At 38.5% G+C, this 18,158-nt stretch overlaps 1 protein-coding gene across 1 annotated transcript in view; it reads left to right on the forward strand.

The window, feature by feature from the left end:
* wapl (wings apart-like) overlaps positions 1-18,158 on the forward strand; it is a 292,449-nt gene that overhangs the window by 257,511 nt on the left and 16,780 nt on the right. The window contains exon 14 of the mRNA XM_067150459.2: positions 16,034-16,135. Within this exon, the coding sequence (XP_067006560.1) occupies positions 16,034-16,135 (102 nt within the window). The remainder of the gene's footprint in view (positions 1-16,033; positions 16,136-18,158) is intronic.

Genomic DNA, 18,158 nt, shown 5'->3' on the forward strand with positions numbered 1-18,158 from the left:
TAGATGAAAGAAACAGAGCGAAACAAATAGTTGTTGAATCCAAAAAGCAGTCATAGGAAGATTTTGGTAATAACCTGGAAAGGCTAGGTCAAGCAGCAGAGAAACCTTTCTCGACAGTAATAAAAAATCTTGGGAAGAGAGGGAAAAAGGAAATGAACAGTGTTTTGAGTAATTCAGGTGAACTCATAATAGATCCCAGGGAATCACTGGAGAGGTGGAGGGAATATTTTGAACATCTTCTCAATGTAAAAGGAAATCATCCTGGTGGTGTTGCAAACAGCCAAGCTCATGGGGAGGAGGAAAATGATGTTGGTGAAATTATGCTTGAGGAAGTGGAAAGGATAGTAAATAAACTCCATTGTCATAAGGCAGCAGGAATAGATGAAATTAGACCTGAAATGGTGAAGTATAGTGGGAAGGCAGGGATGAAATGGCTTCATAGAGTAATAAAATTTGCGTGGAGTGTTGGTAAGGTACCTTCAGATTGGACAAAAGCAGTAATTGCACCTTTCTATAAGAAAGTTAATTCTACGTTGAATTGAACTTTGTTAAAAGGCCCTCTGTAAAGGTTGAGGGCGTAAGAAATAAATTTAGAGCTTAAACAGTTTAATTTTTAGAATAATGAAGAAAAGTATTTTTGATCACTCCAGTGGGGTTTAAAATAGTATAGAACTATTTTAATAACAGTCTAAAATGTTGGCAAATATGGTTCAAGCTCAGAAAATGCTAGGATGTCTTCGGCAGGAGAAGCGCAGTTCTCGAGATGCTGGGGGGGGGGTGCTGGGAGAAGTGAACGACCAGTATCACATTGTATCCAAATAGGGACAGTTAACATTCTAACCCTGACGGACAAAACAGAGGAGCTAGTGCATTTTTTGAAAGAGAAGGACATAGTTATCCTAGGTCTCAGTGAAATGAAATAGAAGGGAAAGGGGGAAAGAAAACTAAAGGAATGATACAGACTGTTTTACATTGGAGGACAGGAGGCAAGAAATGGAGTAGGGATGATTATAAGAAAGGATGACCTAGAGTATGTGAGGAGGTGAAGAAGATAAATGGCAGGATGATCATAGAAAAATAAAATTAGAGACAGGGACAAAAGATCTGTTTCAAGTATATGCTCCGCAAACGGAAATAAAGAAAACTTAGAAGAATTCCTTGAAGACGTGGAAGAATATATATAGAGGATAAGGAAATAGTAATAATGGGAGACCTAAATGCTCAAGTGAGAAGAGACATACAAGGAAGAGAGGAGATCTTGGGATCATACGGTTATGGAAGTAAGAGCTCGGAAGGGGATGTTTTAATGGACTTCTGTCAGCGGAACCAATTAATTATAGGGAATACGTGGTTCAAGAAGAAAAATAGTCAGAAGATAACAAGGTATGGATGGGGAGATAGAAGAACGAAAACTCTGATAGACTATATACTAGTGGGAAAAGGACATCGGAAAGAGCTAATGGATGTTACAGCCATGCCAGAAGAAGCCTTTGGGGGTGATAATAGAGCAGTGGTGGCAAAATTAAGAGTGGCAAAGGTCATTAAATTGCCAGATAAAAGAGAAAGATTAAGGTCTGGAAATTAAAGGAAAAGGAGGTTGGAGAAGAGTTTAAAAAAGATTTGAAACTACAGATACAAAGGACAGATATCAGCGAGGTGGAACAAGAATGAGAAAATTTTAAGAGGGCATTTGTAAATAGTGCAGCGAAAACATGTGGAAGAACATCAGGAAAAGTAAGGGAAAAGGCGACAAAATGGTGGAATGATAGAGTGATGGAAAAGGTAAAAGAGAAGAAGAAAACTTGGAAGGAATGGAAAAAAAACTGAAGAAAGTAAAACAAAATATATAGAAGCAAAAAGAGATTGCAAGAAAGTAATTGGAGAGAAAAAGAATTAAAGCTGGGAAGAATTCACCCAGGAAATCAGGGGAAGAAATTATTATTTGAAGTTGTAAAAAATAGAAGGAATGAGAAGGATGAGAAGGATGAGAAGAATGGATGCGTAAAAAACAAAGAAGGAGAAATATTGACTAACCCAGAAGAGATAACGGACAGTTGGAAAGAATATTTCAACGAGCTACTCCAGATAAGTGGAGATATTACACAAGCAAACAAAATTGAGCAGGAAAAAATAAAAGAAGAATCGAACATAACTATGGTTGAAGTGGAATGGGAAGTTAGTAAAATGAAGATGGAAAAAGCTGGGGGCATAGATGAAGTGACAATAAAAATAATCAAAGCAGCAGGACCAGTGGAATTGCAATGGACACACAGACTTCTCAGATGTGTGTGGAGAGAGAAGAGAAGAGAGTTCCTGAACACTGTAAAAAGAGAATAATATTACCAGTATTCAAGAAAGGAGATAGGAAGATATGTGGTAACTACTGAGGAATCACAATCATCCCACATATTGTCAAAGTAATGGAATGAAGAAGAAAAGAATTAGAGTAAAGGTAGAAAGTCAAATAGAAGAAGAGCAATTTGGATTTAGAGGAGGCAGGTCAACAGTGGAACCCATTTTCATACTGAGACAAAATATGGAAAACAGTTGGGAATATGGAGAGGATATGATGATGACCTTTATTGATTTGGAGAAGGCTTATGATAGCATCCCTAGAACAAAAGTTTGGGAATGCCTAATAAACAAAGGGATTGACAAGGAATTGATAAACATAATAAATGCAATGTACAAAGGTTGCTACAGTAGTGTGAAGACTACAGTCGGGGCATCAGAATGGTTTAGAATTGAGAATAGACTAAAACAAGAAAATGTGTTGTCACCCTTACTGTTCTTAATGGTGATGGATGACATCATGAAGGCAGCAATGAAAGATTACAGTAGGAAGAAGATGAAGGGATGTTGTTTGCAGATGATGTGGTGCTTTGGGGTGAGGATGAAGTGGAGGTTTAAGAACAGTTAGACACAGTAAATAAAAATATTGAAAAATGGGGATTGAGGATAGATGTGGAGAAGAGTAAAACAGTGGTGATACGTAGAGGCGAGACAGAAGGAAAAGGAGTTATCAAAGTGGGAGATAAGAAATTGGAATTAGTAAAACACTTCAAATACTTGGGAAGTGTACTGTCTGAAGATGGAAGAATAGATTTGGAAATTAACAGAAGAATACAACTGGGGAGTGCTTTCTATCAACAGGTGAGAGGACTAGTATGGAACAAGGTTAAACCAATGAAGGCTAAAGAAGTTATTTATAAAGCTTATTATGTTCCTATAATGACATATGCAGCAGAAACTTGGACAGTGACTCAGAGGGATGAGAACAGAATACAAAGAGCTGAAATGGGATTCCTGAGAAGTATGGTACAAAAAACGAGGAGAGACAGAGTAAGAAACGAAGATATATGGAAAAACCTGGGAGTACAGAAATCAAAGGACAGACTGGAGCAAAACAGATTGAAATGGTTTGGACATGTCAAACGGATGAAGTGAGGCTACCAAGACAAGCACTGGAAGGACGGATAACAGGGAAGAGGAAGACCAAGAATGCAGTGTATGGACTTGGTGAAGAGTAGCATTAGAGAACGAAACCTGGATTGGAACATCGTGTCGGAAGAAGAATGGTGGAATGACAGAACAAAGTGGAGAGGAATCATATTTGCTCCCACCCGGTGTCAGCTGGAAACAGGAAGATGATGATGGTGATTTAATGTACAATTCAATGCGGACCAAAATATGAGAATTATAACGTGTAATGCAAGTTGTTAATCGAGTTTGTGAATTCGTATTGTGATTGGTAGTATGTTGACGTGCTATTGTGGCAGTCTTCTTCTTCTACTTCTTCGTAGTAGTGTTTTGTTTCTTCTTTACTCATATCATTTATACATAGAAGAAAACATAAAGGTCCAATAATACTGCCTTGCAGAATTCCCCTCTTGCTTATTACAGGGTCAGATAAAGCTCTGCCTATTTTAATTCTCTGAGATCTATTTTCTAGAAATATAGCAATGCATTCAGTCAGTCTTTTGTCCAGTTGCACTCATTTTTGCCAGTAAGTCTCCCATGATCCACCGTATCAGATGCCTCAGACAGGTCAATCACGATACAGTCCATTTGAGCTCCTGAATCCAAGATATAGTAGATATCTTGCTGGAATCCTACAAGTTGAGCTTCGGTGGAATAATCTTTCCTAAACCTGAACTACCTTATATCAAACCAGTTATTAATTTCGCAAACATGTCTAATATAATCAGAAAGAATGCTTTCCCAAAACTTACATGCAATGTATGTCAAACTGACTGGCCTGTAATTTTCAGCTAAATGTCTTATCACTCTTTCCTTTATAGACAGGGGCTACTATAGCAACTCTCCATTCATTTGGTATAGCTCCTTCATACAAACAATAATCAAATAAGTACTTCAGATATGGTACTGTATCCCAACCCATTGTTTTTAGTAGGCTATATCCCCGGAAATCTTATCAATTCCAGCTGCTTTTCTAATTTTCAACTTTTGTATCTTATTGTAAATGTCATTGTTATCATAGGTAAATTGTAATACTTCTTTAGTATTAGTCACTTCCTCTATCTGGGCATTATGCTTGTAACCAACAATTCTTATATACTGCTGATTGAATACTTCTACCTTTTTAAGATCCTCACATACACACTCCCCTTGTTCATTAATGGTTCCTGGAATGTCCTTCTTGGAACCTGTTTCTGCCTTAAATGTCCTATACATACCCTTCCATTTGTATGACTGGCAATTATGCTTGTTATCCTTAGCTGACTTCTTTGCTAGATTCAATTTGCTAATAAGTTCCTTCAATTTCTTCTTGCTTCCACAGCCATTTCTAACTCTCTTTCTTTCAAATCTGCACCTCCTTCTTAGTCTCTCTATTCTGTGTTATAATAAAGTGGGTATTTAAGGTCACGGGTTGATCTTTCCAATAGATATCCCTTGCATCCCACCAATTAAAAATCTCAAAATTATGTCCCCATGCATACTGAACAAACCTCCTTGTTGATTGTACATATCAACAAAATGTACTCAAGGTGAAAGGAAAAACAAAGCCCAATATAGAGAATAATATCAGGGCTGGAAATGGAACATACATATGGCTCCCCAAAGGAAAGTGAACAAAATGAAGAATACTTGCCCACTATGTTTGAATATGATAAGAAAGAAAAATGAACATGATTTGGGATAAAGTATCGGGCACTCAAAAGGGGGGGGGGAAGGAATTAAAACAAAATCACAACCAAATCTGACATCTAACAAATATAACATTGGATTTACACCTCTTTAAGATATACACACGCACACCAGCACACATGCAAAATAAACAGCAGCCGAAAGGCAGGGCAGACACATGCCTCCATCAATGCTCCCAGAACGCAGTAATTTACAGCACAATTCCAATTGTGCAAAATAAAGAATTCACAGTAGTGCGATATGTGTGCCATAAAATCATTCCAACAACTGGAGAAATGCAAACATAGCACTCCCTCTAAGCATCAGCAGTATCGAACCCGTGCAGGATGAATAATACCCTGTTGCGACAAGTTACAAGTATAACTGGAGAGAAAATGTATGTATGGAGTGCACACATATCAGAACTTATGGATAGCATGGCCGCATAATACACACACAAACAGGCAAGCATCGAAGAATGCATCTTCCGTTCAAAGTTAGAACAACCACACATATATAGAATCAGAATATCAAAACATTAAATAAGGCAGATTGCCCACACAAGAGGGTAATAAGAAACCCAATTACAATAAACCAGAAAAATATAAGAACAAGAATACCATTTACCGTGAGTAACAGACTATGTAGGTAGAAGCAGGCCTACCAACAGGGCGAAAGGCAAATCAATCATATTTGAATGTTTAAACAGTTTCTGTAGGACAGAAAAGCTGGACTGAGATACATGGGGCCCATTGTTCTGCACAACTCCACAGAAAAAGTCAAGTCAAGAAAAGTATGTAACTATCCGGTGGAAAGAGAAATTTTCAGTGACAGATGTTGTGAGGTCGCCATCTGTCAGAGTCCAGGGAAGTTACAACCAAGTCAAAATTGAGAAACCAGAAGTGGCCGTACCAAAGTGCACATAGCTCAGATAAGGATTCAAGGTAGTGTGATAGGGCCGCTTCTGTACATATTTATGCTGGATCTGCCAGGTTGTGTATAGTCTTCTATGGCACAGTACGCTGATGACACCATCATTTACAGAGCCATTCGCAATGAGAACGACGTAAGTAAGTTACAGTCAGATCTGGATAATGTGGTTCTTTAGTGCAAAATAAATAGAATGTCTATAAATGTACAGAAATGTAAATATATCCACTTAACTAGAACAAGATCACAGTTACAACACGAAATTTCACTGTGTGATAAAACCCTGATGCCTTGTACCTCAATAAAATTGCTTGGCGTTCACATTTGCAGCAATTTAAAATGGAACAAGCATGTTGAGGAAATAAGGTGCAAAGCATACAGAGTCCTGGTATTCATCCGCAGATCTCTACTGGGAGCCAGGAAGAAAGCAGTTCAGACAGCCTATTTGTCATTAGTACGGCCAATACTGTTATACGGGCTTCCTTCCTGGCACCCTACTACAGTGGAGAACATGATGAAACTAGAGGGAGTTCAACGCCGAGCAGAATGACTAATTACTCAACATGGTCATTTAAATACAGCCAGGTCACTGCCCTCCATAACAACCCTCTGTAAACAAATAGATATTGCTTTTCTGAGAAAATCCCTCGCAGGTAACATTCATATAAACCCTTTCAACCGCTTACAGCTGAACTATCGTTCCCCTCAAAGAGGTCGAGGTGTGTCCCTTATCCCTCCATTTGCAAGAACAGCATCATATCAGAGTGGCTTCTTTATTCGTTCTGCTCGGCTATGGAATGAACTCCCACCACAGATAAAAGAACTACCTGCAGAATTTTTTTGTAAAGACGTAAAAAGGATGTATATATAACAAAACCTTCTGTACATAACATTATGGGATCCCGAATAAGTGAGACTGTAATTGGTTATGAGTGAGCCGGCCTATCTAAAGTACATGTGGGGATGAGAGAGAGAGAGAGAGAGGTCTTGTGAGTATTATGTAAATATGCCTATGTAAATACGGTAACTAGGGGCTGCCTGGCCGAGGCGGTAAAGGCGTGCTGAGTTCGGCCGGAAGGACGTGGGTTTGAATCCCCGTCAGGAATCAAGAAGTTAGTAAAATAACCACCTAATCGATACTTTATTATTGCCTCAGGCAAAATTGAATATAAATTAGCACTTACAGGACATGTTTTTTCTTCTCAATTCTTTCTTTATACAGCTGAAGAGGACCACTAAGTGGTAGAAACATGTCCTGTAAGTGCTAATTTATATTCAGTTTTGCCTGAGACAATAATAAAGTATCGATTAGGTGGTTATTTTACTAAGTTCTTGATTATATTTATCGATACGGTCATGAAATGGACAGCTTGTAATCCCCGTCAGGAAGTCGTAAAATTTAAGAAACGAGATTTCCACTTCCGGAGGTGCATATGGCCCTGAGGTTCACTCAGCCTGCACCACAAATGAGTACCAGGTTAATTCTTGGCGGCAAAGGCAGCCGGGCATAGAGCTAACCACTGTACCCCATCACGTGCCGAGGTTAACAATGGTGGAAGCCTTTACCTTCCACTCTTCCAAGGGTCTTCATGGCCTGTACGGAGGTGACTAAAAAAAAAATACGGTAACTGTATATAAGAACACTATGTAGAATGTAATTGTATATTTGAATATTATAATTTTAAGTTGTGATGGAGGCACTTTTGTGTATGTGGGGCTATGCCCTTTCTCCATTCACCATCCCTAAGTTGTACCTAAAATTAGTGGAAAATGAATAATAATAATAATAATAATAATAATAATAATAATAATAATAATAATAATAAAGCCCATGTGGGGAATTACCGGTTACCTCCATCGGGCGCATCCCATTGAAATTGGGGAAGCTCGCTGGCTCTGCCACCAGCAGAGTCAGAGGGTAGTAGGGGAAAAAAATACCACTGTGAAAAAAAAAAAAAAACTGGTCCCTTGCCAGAGTTACGGCGAAGACTGGTAAATGACCAGAAGCCAGAAAACATCTTGAGGCAACCTCTAGGGCTAACAACCCTAGTTGTAAAAGGATGGGTACCCGTCCAAAGCAAAAAGCATGATGGCACAACATTTCAACATTTCAAGAAACATACCCCAGGGGGTAAATCTTTGGATAAATCCCTCGTCATGAACGCCACGGCGCACGAGTCTCGTTCGGATTCTGGGGGAGACTTGACATCATGCAAGAGACGAGTCGGAGCGTCTCAGTGTACCCCGAAGAGTCAAAAACTCAGACCAAAATCTAAAACCTTTCTAGCAGCTTTCAACATAAATTCACTTACACAAACTGGCAAGCTGAAAACCCTCACCAAAGCTCTTCACGAAAATCATATATCCATAACGGCCCTACAGGAAACAAGGTACCCAGATGAAGAGATTTTTTAATCCGAAGGCTACCGATTTTTCAAGAGCAAAGCGCAAAGAGGAATCCTCAATGGAGCTGTGATGCTTGGAATAGAACCAATATCCTTAAATCGGTTGCAAATTTCGAACCTGTGAATGACAGATTGTCTATACTCACAATTAAATGCGCGAACAAAACCTACGCCCTAGTTAAACGCACATGCTCCTACAAATGATAAGAACAAGTCTGATCCAGACGAAGTTGATAATTTCTGGGACCTACTGGATGAAAAATTAAACAAAATCCCCAAACAGCATATCAAGCTTCTTTTGGGTGACTTCAATGCCCAACTAGGTCGTGAACAGAAGTACAAGAAAGTTATAGGAAATTACCCTGCTCACAAAAGAACCAATCCCAACGGCAAAAGACTGGTGTCCATTTGCAAAAATCACAACCTGCAAGTCATGTCGACCCACTTTCGCCATCTACCCAGAAAAATTTAAAGATAAAAATTTCATTGTTCCGTATTGAAAGTATTAACGTTAAAATTGAATAATTGAAAAAGAGGTTCAACCTATTCAATACATAAGAGAAAGAAATGTAGTGGTTAGTAGGGAGCGGATTTTTATGTAATTACATATTTTTTTTGCGTAAGTTTTAACGCAAGTTACGAAGTTCATTACTCCTATTGTGCATCCCCAAGTGTAAAAACTGAATCTTATTTCACATAAAAACACATATTTTCACATTTTTTAAATGTAAATACATATTTTAAGAAAATCTATAATAAGCACATAAATCAGCAAAATTTGTTGATCAATAAAATTTAAAATGCTTCTGTGTTATAAAACAATGTTCATATTTTCATTTTACGATTACGGTATTGTTTTTAACAGTGTATTTAACATAATGTATCTGAATGTTTCGGATATTTATGGACTTCCCTCCATAAGTTCTAAAACTTGCTGGTCACTGGCTACGTCGTTACATTTAGACAGCGATTTGATTTGCTGCACAAGATGTTTCCATGCATGATGTCATTCCAACTCTTTATGAGTCAACCCTCTCGGATTTTGTTTATAGAATATCAGCAAAAGGCAATCACGGAGAGATAAGGTGACGTAATTCCGTTACGACATGGGAAACTCGGACTAATATTGCCCCACCATTAGGTAGTGGAATTTCATCACTCCTAAGAGTAAGGTTAGCTGTTTGGGTCCATATATCATTCTCGTGGTTGTGTGATTTTGTATGGATTTATAAGAAATATTTCCTTCAGTGTACGCTGCTATTCTTTTTATTGAAACAGTGATTCACCGTAAATGCGTGTGTCGTAACCTGCAAAATAATGCCAAAAGCGAAGTCGAGTACAAGGTCGCGTCTTCAACAATATGTAGTGGAATTTAAAAGCATTTTCACTACCGATGGAAAAGTATTATTTTGCCAACCGTGTGGTAAAACAGTAAGTGCAGATCAACGTTCTCAATTAATCCAGCATTTGTCTGGAAATAAGCATACTGCGGCTGCTTCGCGTGTGCGTTCGCGACAATTACTAATAGCTGAACCAGTTACTTCAAATGCAGGCCCATCTAAATATTCCCAGTATTATTTAAATGTGTGCAGAGCATTTGTTTGCGCCGACATTCCTCTTGGTAAAATAAATAATTCGGGACTGAGAAATTTCCCAACAAAGTACATTAATTTTGAGCCTCCAGACGAATCCACATTAAGGAAAAACTATCTCCCAAAATGTTACGAAGAAACTTTACAGAGAATTCGGGCAGTATGTGATGGCGAAAAACTGTGGGTGAGCATTGACGAAACCACTGATTCAAGTGGCAGAAAAGTAGGAAATGTTGTAGTTGGTGTGTTGAAGAATGACAAAACTGCTTGCAAACGTTCTTATTTGCTAGCGTGTAAAGAAATGCTTGCTGCAAACCATGTCACTGTACCTAGGTTATTCAATGAAGCCATGCACTTACTTTGGCCAAAAGGTATAAAATACGACCATGTATTGCTTTTCCTTACTTGAAAAAGGCAGCCGAAGACCTTTCTGTGAGCTTTCCGAAAATGATACACGTAACTTGCGTTGTTCATGCTCTACACAGGTTATGTGAAACTGTGCGGGCTCAGTATCCTCAAGTGGATAAATTAGTGTCTAATGGCAAAAAGGTCTTTGTAAAAGCACCCTCAAGAATCGATCTCTTTAGAGAGAGAAACCCGGATCTTGCGCTTCCTCCTCTGCCTATTGTTACGCGGTGGGGTACCTGGCTTAGCGCTGTGGTATACTACGCAGACAATTTCGAAAGTTTTGCATCCGTTGTGAACGTGCTAGATAAAAACGACGCGTCGTCAATTGAGATTCTTCAAGAGATACTAAAAGACAGCTCTTTGAAAAATGATTTGGCGTTTATATCTGCCAATCTAAGCTTCTTGTGTAAAACTATAGACATACTTGAAAAATCCACTAACCTGTTGTCTGAAACAGTGAAGGAAGTGCGCGCTGTTGAAAATAAATTAGATTCACTCCCGGCTTGGCAGGTACAGAGACTGTTAAAGGTCAAATATCAAAATTTGTTCAGGAAAAACAGAGGATTTCAAACAATGTGCCAAATTTCTAGTGTATTAGAGGGTGCTCATGTTGGCGAAATTGATGGCGTTATTGTTGGTGACATTCCTCTCTTTAACTACGCTCGTCTGACTTCCTGTGATGTGGAGCGATCGTTTTCGCAGTATAAGGCGTTCTTTAGAGATAATCGGCATACATTTGTGATGGACAATTTGGAGATGACCTTTGTTGTTCACTGCAATTCTGAGACTACTTCTAGCAACTAATATTCCAGCGTGTGATGGGTGAGTACGAACTGGTACTATTTTTTCAAAGATGATAGGTTGCTTTTGCCATATTTAAACAAAACATTACCTTTAAAAAAATAACCATTCATAATATCTACTCTGGCGTATCAAAAATGAATATACCATACAGCACGTTTCCATACACAGACACCATTTTGCCTTAAGGAGCACGTTTGGTAGCACCATATTCTAATACAAAACATTATACTTATTTATTTCTTGAGCGTGAGTAGTTACGTGATATTTACAGGAAAATAATTTCAATTTTTTATCATGTTTTAAAGTTTTTCATCACATAAAAAATAAATTTTTTTCACATTTTTAGCACATAAAAATCCGCTCCCTAGTGATTACATTCTTGTATAATAGTAATTAGAATTGGGACTGGTTTCGACCATAGTCCAGGTCATCGTCAGCCGATCAAAACATAAAAAACATGAAAAACAATGCATATGAAAAAGAAACAGATTAAGTGAACTCTGGATCGGTATAAGAAGCAATATAAAATGATGATGGGGCTAGAAACTGTGAGTCACTTAAAAGAAAACAGTGCGTAATTTTATGAATGGTAGTACGACACACGCAATGATAGGTAAAGTCTCATAATTATTCAAATTTAACGTATCTACCCAGAAAGCAAATGACTTGGCGTTCTCCCGTCCAAGCTCTCGGAGAGTTCCAAATTGATCATGTTGCAATCTCCAGGAGAAACAGCCCTGAGATTATGAATGTCAAGGTAAAGAAAGGCATCAATGTGGCCTCAGATCATTATATGTCTCATATCAAATTCAAACCAATTCCCGCAAACACAAGGAAGACAACCAAACAGATAACACGCTCTGACAGTGATAAACTTCGGCAAAGGGTCGAGGAGTTCCAGGAGAAGGCTAGACCAAATGACTGTGACTTGAACAACACCAAAAGTCTCCTTGTTAAGGCCGCCAAAGATGTTGCAGAAATCAAGAGAAGCAAAAAGCATGCCTGGTGGAATGGTACCTGCGAATCAGTCCTCCGAGAAAGACTCAATGCGTGGAAACAGTATTACTCTACGAAATCAGAAAATGATTGGGAAACCTACAAAACCCAACGTGCCCAAGCAGCTAGGGTGTTCAGAACTGAGAAGCGTAAATACGAAAAATCTCTCATTGAAAAGATAGAACAAAACTTTGGGAAGAATGAAAGCAGAGAGTACTACAGAGCCTTCAAATGCAAACTCACTGGCTATAAACCACCATCTCTATGCTTTGAGCGAAAGGACGGCACACTGGCGACGTCAAATGAAGAAAATTGCAGCATTCTGGCAGATTACTTCAAGAATTTACGTAATTGCTCTAAACCGCAAAGCGCCATTGGGACCAAGGAACCCTTACTGAGGTACCCTGATTCCAGACCACCCGACAGATATGAAATCAAGCTCCACATTGCCCGTCTCAAAAATAACAAAGCGCCGGGGGAAGACTCAGTAGTAGCAGAACTATGGAAATATGCCCCAGAGGAATCACTTGATATCTTGCAAAAGCAAATAGAAGAAATTTGGAACAAGGAGACCCTAAACGAAGATTGGAAAATAGCTTTGATCCATCCATTACACAAAAAAGGCAGCATGAAGAACATCAACAACTACAGAGGAATATCTTTGCTACCCGTGACTTACAAAATTCTATCACTTGCCATCCTGGAGCGTTTGGAAGCACAAGTCAAACATCAAATAGGTGAATACCAAGGAGGGTTCAGAAAAGGTCGTGCAACAGCTGAACAGATCCACAATCTCAAAACGATCATCAGATATTGTACACTAAGGTCCAAGCAGTATGTGTCTGTCTTTGTGGACTTTAAGAAAGCATACGACTCCATTGACCGGGAAGTCCTGCTAAACATCTTAAATGAATTTGGAGTTGATTTGAAACTGTTGGCATTAATTAGAGCCACCCTGACCAATACAAAATCCAAGGTGAAGTTCTATGGATGTCTCTCGCATTCCTTTGACATCAAAACAGGAGTCCGACAAGGTGATGGGCTATCCCCGATACTCTTCAACTGTGTTCTTGAAAAGATCATCAGAACCTGGCGGGTGAGATTACAGGAAACCAACTACAGTCCATTGAGAATAGGAACCAAATCCAAGGGGATCGCAACAGATGCCGATGATATTGCTGTTCTCTCAAACGACATAGAAACCGCTAGAGATCAAGTTGAAATTTTAAAGGAAGTTGCCAAACAAACTGGTTTGCAAATATCGTTTGAGAAAACAGAAGTAATGACTAACATCAAAGAGGCTCCACCAAAACTCCATACAAAATACGGGGACATCACCTGAGTAGACAAATTCAAATACCTGGGTGAGATCATCATGAAAAATGGACTGGACAAAGAAGCACTTCAGGAGCGAGTACGCAAACTGGAAATAGCCTACCAAACATCCCGCACAATCTACAACAAAAAATGCCTTTCCCAAAACACCAAGATACGTCACTATGAAACAGTTCTGAAGCCAGTAGTTCTATATGCAGCCGAAACCCTGTCTCTAAATGCCAACAAAGGACTTCTTGAAGAACTGGAGGAAAGAGAACGCAAAATTGTGAGAGGAATCTTGGGATCAAAGGACAGAAATGGAATCCATCAAAAGAGATCCAACAAGGAAGTCTACAGCAAAATAGAGAAAATTACCGACACAGTCAGAAAAAAGGCGGGCACGATTTTACGGTCATCTGAAAAGAATGGACGGAAGAAAGTTAACTAAAGAAATCTTTCACTTTTTTGATCCAAACCCCAAAACCACAATTCCCTGGTTTAGAAATACCAAAGAAGACCTGCAATGCTACATATCTCGGCTGAAGACGCCCTTAACAGAGATCTCTTCCGCAAGAAAATATTGACGAACGGGCTAAACCGAGACGAGCAACCGAAGAGAAGACACGGTGCCCCTTGGACAGAGGAGCTTAACGTGGTCCTAATACCAAAGAGAAACATATTGAGCATAGAGCCAGATAAATTGGTTCATCGCCCAGCAATTACTATTTGTTTTTTGAAGTCTCATTTTGTGTTTCCACTGGTCACAAGTCAATTGCAAAATGGGAATTGAATGATTGTAATGATTAGCAGTGATGGAGCTAACAGTTCTGTGAATATTAATACAAGAAAGAGTCTGGATGATGAGCACACTCCAGATACTAAGAATTTAGAGCCTAATTTATTTTTCAGATTTTACACATAGTTAATCCCAGATTTTAATGTTGTGTGTTTGTACATTAGTTTTATGTCAATTGTGTGTTTGTACATTTGTTTAGTTATTAGATGTATTACATTAAGGCTGAAGATGGCTGTATTACATTAACGCTGAAGATGGCCAGGCAAGGCCGAAACTAGTCCCTAGTTTAGTAATGTAATTCAATAATATTGCATATTATAGTATTGAAAAGGTGGACCATTATGACATTAATTTAATAATTATTATTGTTTTCACAATTCAATACGGATCAAAACCATGAAGTTTATATCATATGATTCCTGTAAACCTCCAGTCTGATGAGTGTTTTTTAAATAATATGCGTATCGAAGCCTGTTCCTTGATGAGTATTGACTCTAAATAATAAATTTGGTCGGGATATAATCAATAGTCTAAGAAAAAAAACTAAAAACTCTTCTGGTCTTCCTATAAACGCCCAGTCTGTTCAGTGATTTTTAAATAATATGCAAATCGAAACCTGTTCTTGGATGAGTAGACTCAAAATGTGAAGTTTGGTTGATATATAATTAATAGTGTAAGAGAAAATTGAAAAAATCTCTTTTGATCTTTCTATAAATCCCCAGTCTATTCAGTGATTTTTAAATGGTATGCATATCGAAAGCTGCTCCTGGATGAGTAAACTCTAAATTTGAAGCTTGGTTGAGATCTGTTCAGTTGTTTACCCGTGATGGTGGAACAAACAGACAAAAAAAGCAATGAAACACAAAAGCTAAAAACTACAGATACGATCTTGAGTTGATCTAAAACAAATATATCAAAATATTGTGAAATAAATTATATTATTATCCGCACACTTTATCTTAGTGCATTTACACCCTAGTGCTGAATCAGTCGACCTCGGTGATCTTCGAGATTCGTACTGGCAACCTTTGAAACACAAACTATGAATCGCTTAAGCATCGTTGTGCGACATCTGGCGTACACTTTACGTACTAGTACTGTTGTTTACACAACAAAGCCAAAGTATAGAATTCATGCTAGGAACAAGATTCGCATCGAGAAATGTTTTATAATGTTATATAATGTGTATGTGACATAGTTGTTGGCTTAAGATGACAACGGTTCAGAAATTTCATATCGATCGATCATATTCTCCATTCAATTCAGATTTCATTTTCGTTCAGTTGGCAGCACTAGGCAGCACTATCGATACCGGGACAGCTCCCTCCTTACTCCTCACCCCCGTACACAAATGCACCAATAAAGTGTGCGGATAATACATGCACCAGACCCCTTACAACTTTATTTATAAGATACGGCATTATTTTCACTACCAGCTCCATTTCCATGCTGACTGTTGTGTGTTTAATTAGAATGCTAAGAAGAAGATGTGACTTCCACAATCTGTGTAATATTATTTGCTATTTGTAGAACTATGTGTTCGCATGCTGTGTAGTAACAAGGTTATGAATACCGACTGTCAGTTAAACTATATGTCAAGATATTATTTACGGACTCTTGTTACTTTCTGATTACAGGATTATGAGACGTATGTTCGTCAGTGTCTGCCTGAAGGAAACTTCAAAACTGTCATCTTGGTCTTGCAGAAAGTGTACAATTTTATGAATCTTACAGCATCAGTAAGTTTAACACTTGTTTTATGAGCATTTGTTTGCATTATATGCGTTTCCTTGAAATTATATCATCACCTTGCCTCTAATAACTGTATTTCAGATATCTAACCAGTATTACAACTTTTATTATAATTTGGGTCCACCTTATTCCATACATAAAAGGTGGACCCAAATTATAATAAAAGTTGTAATCTTGGTTCAATACAAACGGACAATGAAGTTTATTAATTTAACTATCTAACCAGTACTTTAAGCCTTAACCACGCCCGGGCGACTGGAGTGGGACATTGATGATGATGATGATGATGATGATGATGACTAAGCCTTTTGAGTTTCCTCACTTTTCCTTCTGTCTTGAGCTATATCATCATCTTCCTTCTGAGTATTGTGCCATGTGTCCCGTTACAGTCTTGCATTTTCCTTTTTACAAGACTTGAAAGCAGTCAAATGTCCTTCCGACGGCTTGCTAGCCTGAAGAATAAGACCATTGGTGGGGCTGCCACCTCTCAGCTAATGGACTAGCTGAAATTACAGCATTTCCTCCATAATTGATGTAACGGTTATACCGCCGTGACTCGTGGGAACAGTTTCGTTCTTCCCAGGAAGGTGAGGTTGGCCTTTGGGCAGGAGAGGTTATGTCATCATCATCATTATCATCCTTCCAAGTATTGGGCCATGTGGCCCGTTACGGTCTTGCATTTTCTTTCCATCACTTCATTGGACGTCCTATAAATCTCTGTCCTCTTGGTTGTTAGCGTAGGGTCTCCTTTTGTAGTCTTCCAGATTCCATCCTTTGGATGTGACGTTTCCAGTTTTCTTGCTAATCATAGATGTAATTGATTACTGGTTTCACATTCAGTCCATTAAGCACATCTTCATTTCTTATATGATCCCATTTTGTATAACCTGCTGTTTTGCTCATGAACGTCATTTCACGTGTTGTTATTCTGGAAATGCCTTGAGTTCTTATTGTCCATGCCTCACTGCCGTAGCATAGGGTTGGTCTAGCTAAAGTGTTATAAAGACATAAGCGAGTGTGTTTTTGGACAAGAGATGGCTTCATTATGTGATTTATGGTTCCTGTTGTTCTGGTAGATTTGGTTATTTTTGCAGAGATATCAATTTTCCCTTGCTAAGATAAAATTGTATCCCAGATAATTGAATTCGTTGACTCTTTCAAAAATGTTATTATCTAAACAGATTTTACCGGGGATAGGGTCCTTCCCCTTAAAGGCCATTATTTTGCTCTTTTGTGGTGAAAATGATCATGTCGAAGTTTGAAGAGACTTTCTGGAGATTAATACTGACCACTGAAGATCATCTTCTGATGATGCTACCAATGCAACATCATCAGCAAAGAGTATGGCATCTAAATGTGTGAGATATCTGCTGACTGGGATTGATCCATTCCTTTCATGCCTCCATTCCTGCATTACGTTGTTCATATAGATTATGAACAACGAAGGAGAAAGTCCACAACCTTGTCTCACACCTCTGCCGATCGGTTCCCATTCAGTCTGATGATTACCTAACTCTTCTGCAATAAGGTTGTAACTGTACATGTTGTATATGTTATCTGTTAACTGTTATGGGGCATTATCTTCTGCTAAGATATTAAGAAGTCTGTTCCTGTTAACTAGGTCAAAGGCTTTCTTAAATTCAACAAATGCAATGTGAGTTTCCAAGTTAAATTCCCTGCGTTTTTCTTGAACTATATAAGAAATGTATTTAAAATAGCTGTTAGTTCCATTCAATTTACAATGCATTTCTGTATTGCTTTGATCGTTCTGTATCAGAATTTCTCCGACTGGTCTGTTAACTCCGTACTGAGTTATTCTCAAAATCTTTCGCATAAGTTATTAGCCGAGTACAGTGGAACCTCGATGTTCTGTGTTGGAGGGACTACGCAAAATAGCATACAATACGGAGGAACAGAAAATTGGGAACAAATTAAAATCAGCACAATTAAATATATAAAGGGTCTCTCGTATAAACCCAGACCGAACGCACGGTGTTTGTACTCTGCACT

The sequence above is a fragment of the Anabrus simplex genome, chromosome 1 (assembly GCF_040414725.1).
Source record: "Anabrus simplex isolate iqAnaSimp1 chromosome 1, ASM4041472v1, whole genome shotgun sequence".
Lineage (NCBI taxonomy): Eukaryota > Metazoa > Arthropoda > Insecta > Orthoptera > Tettigoniidae > Anabrus > Anabrus simplex.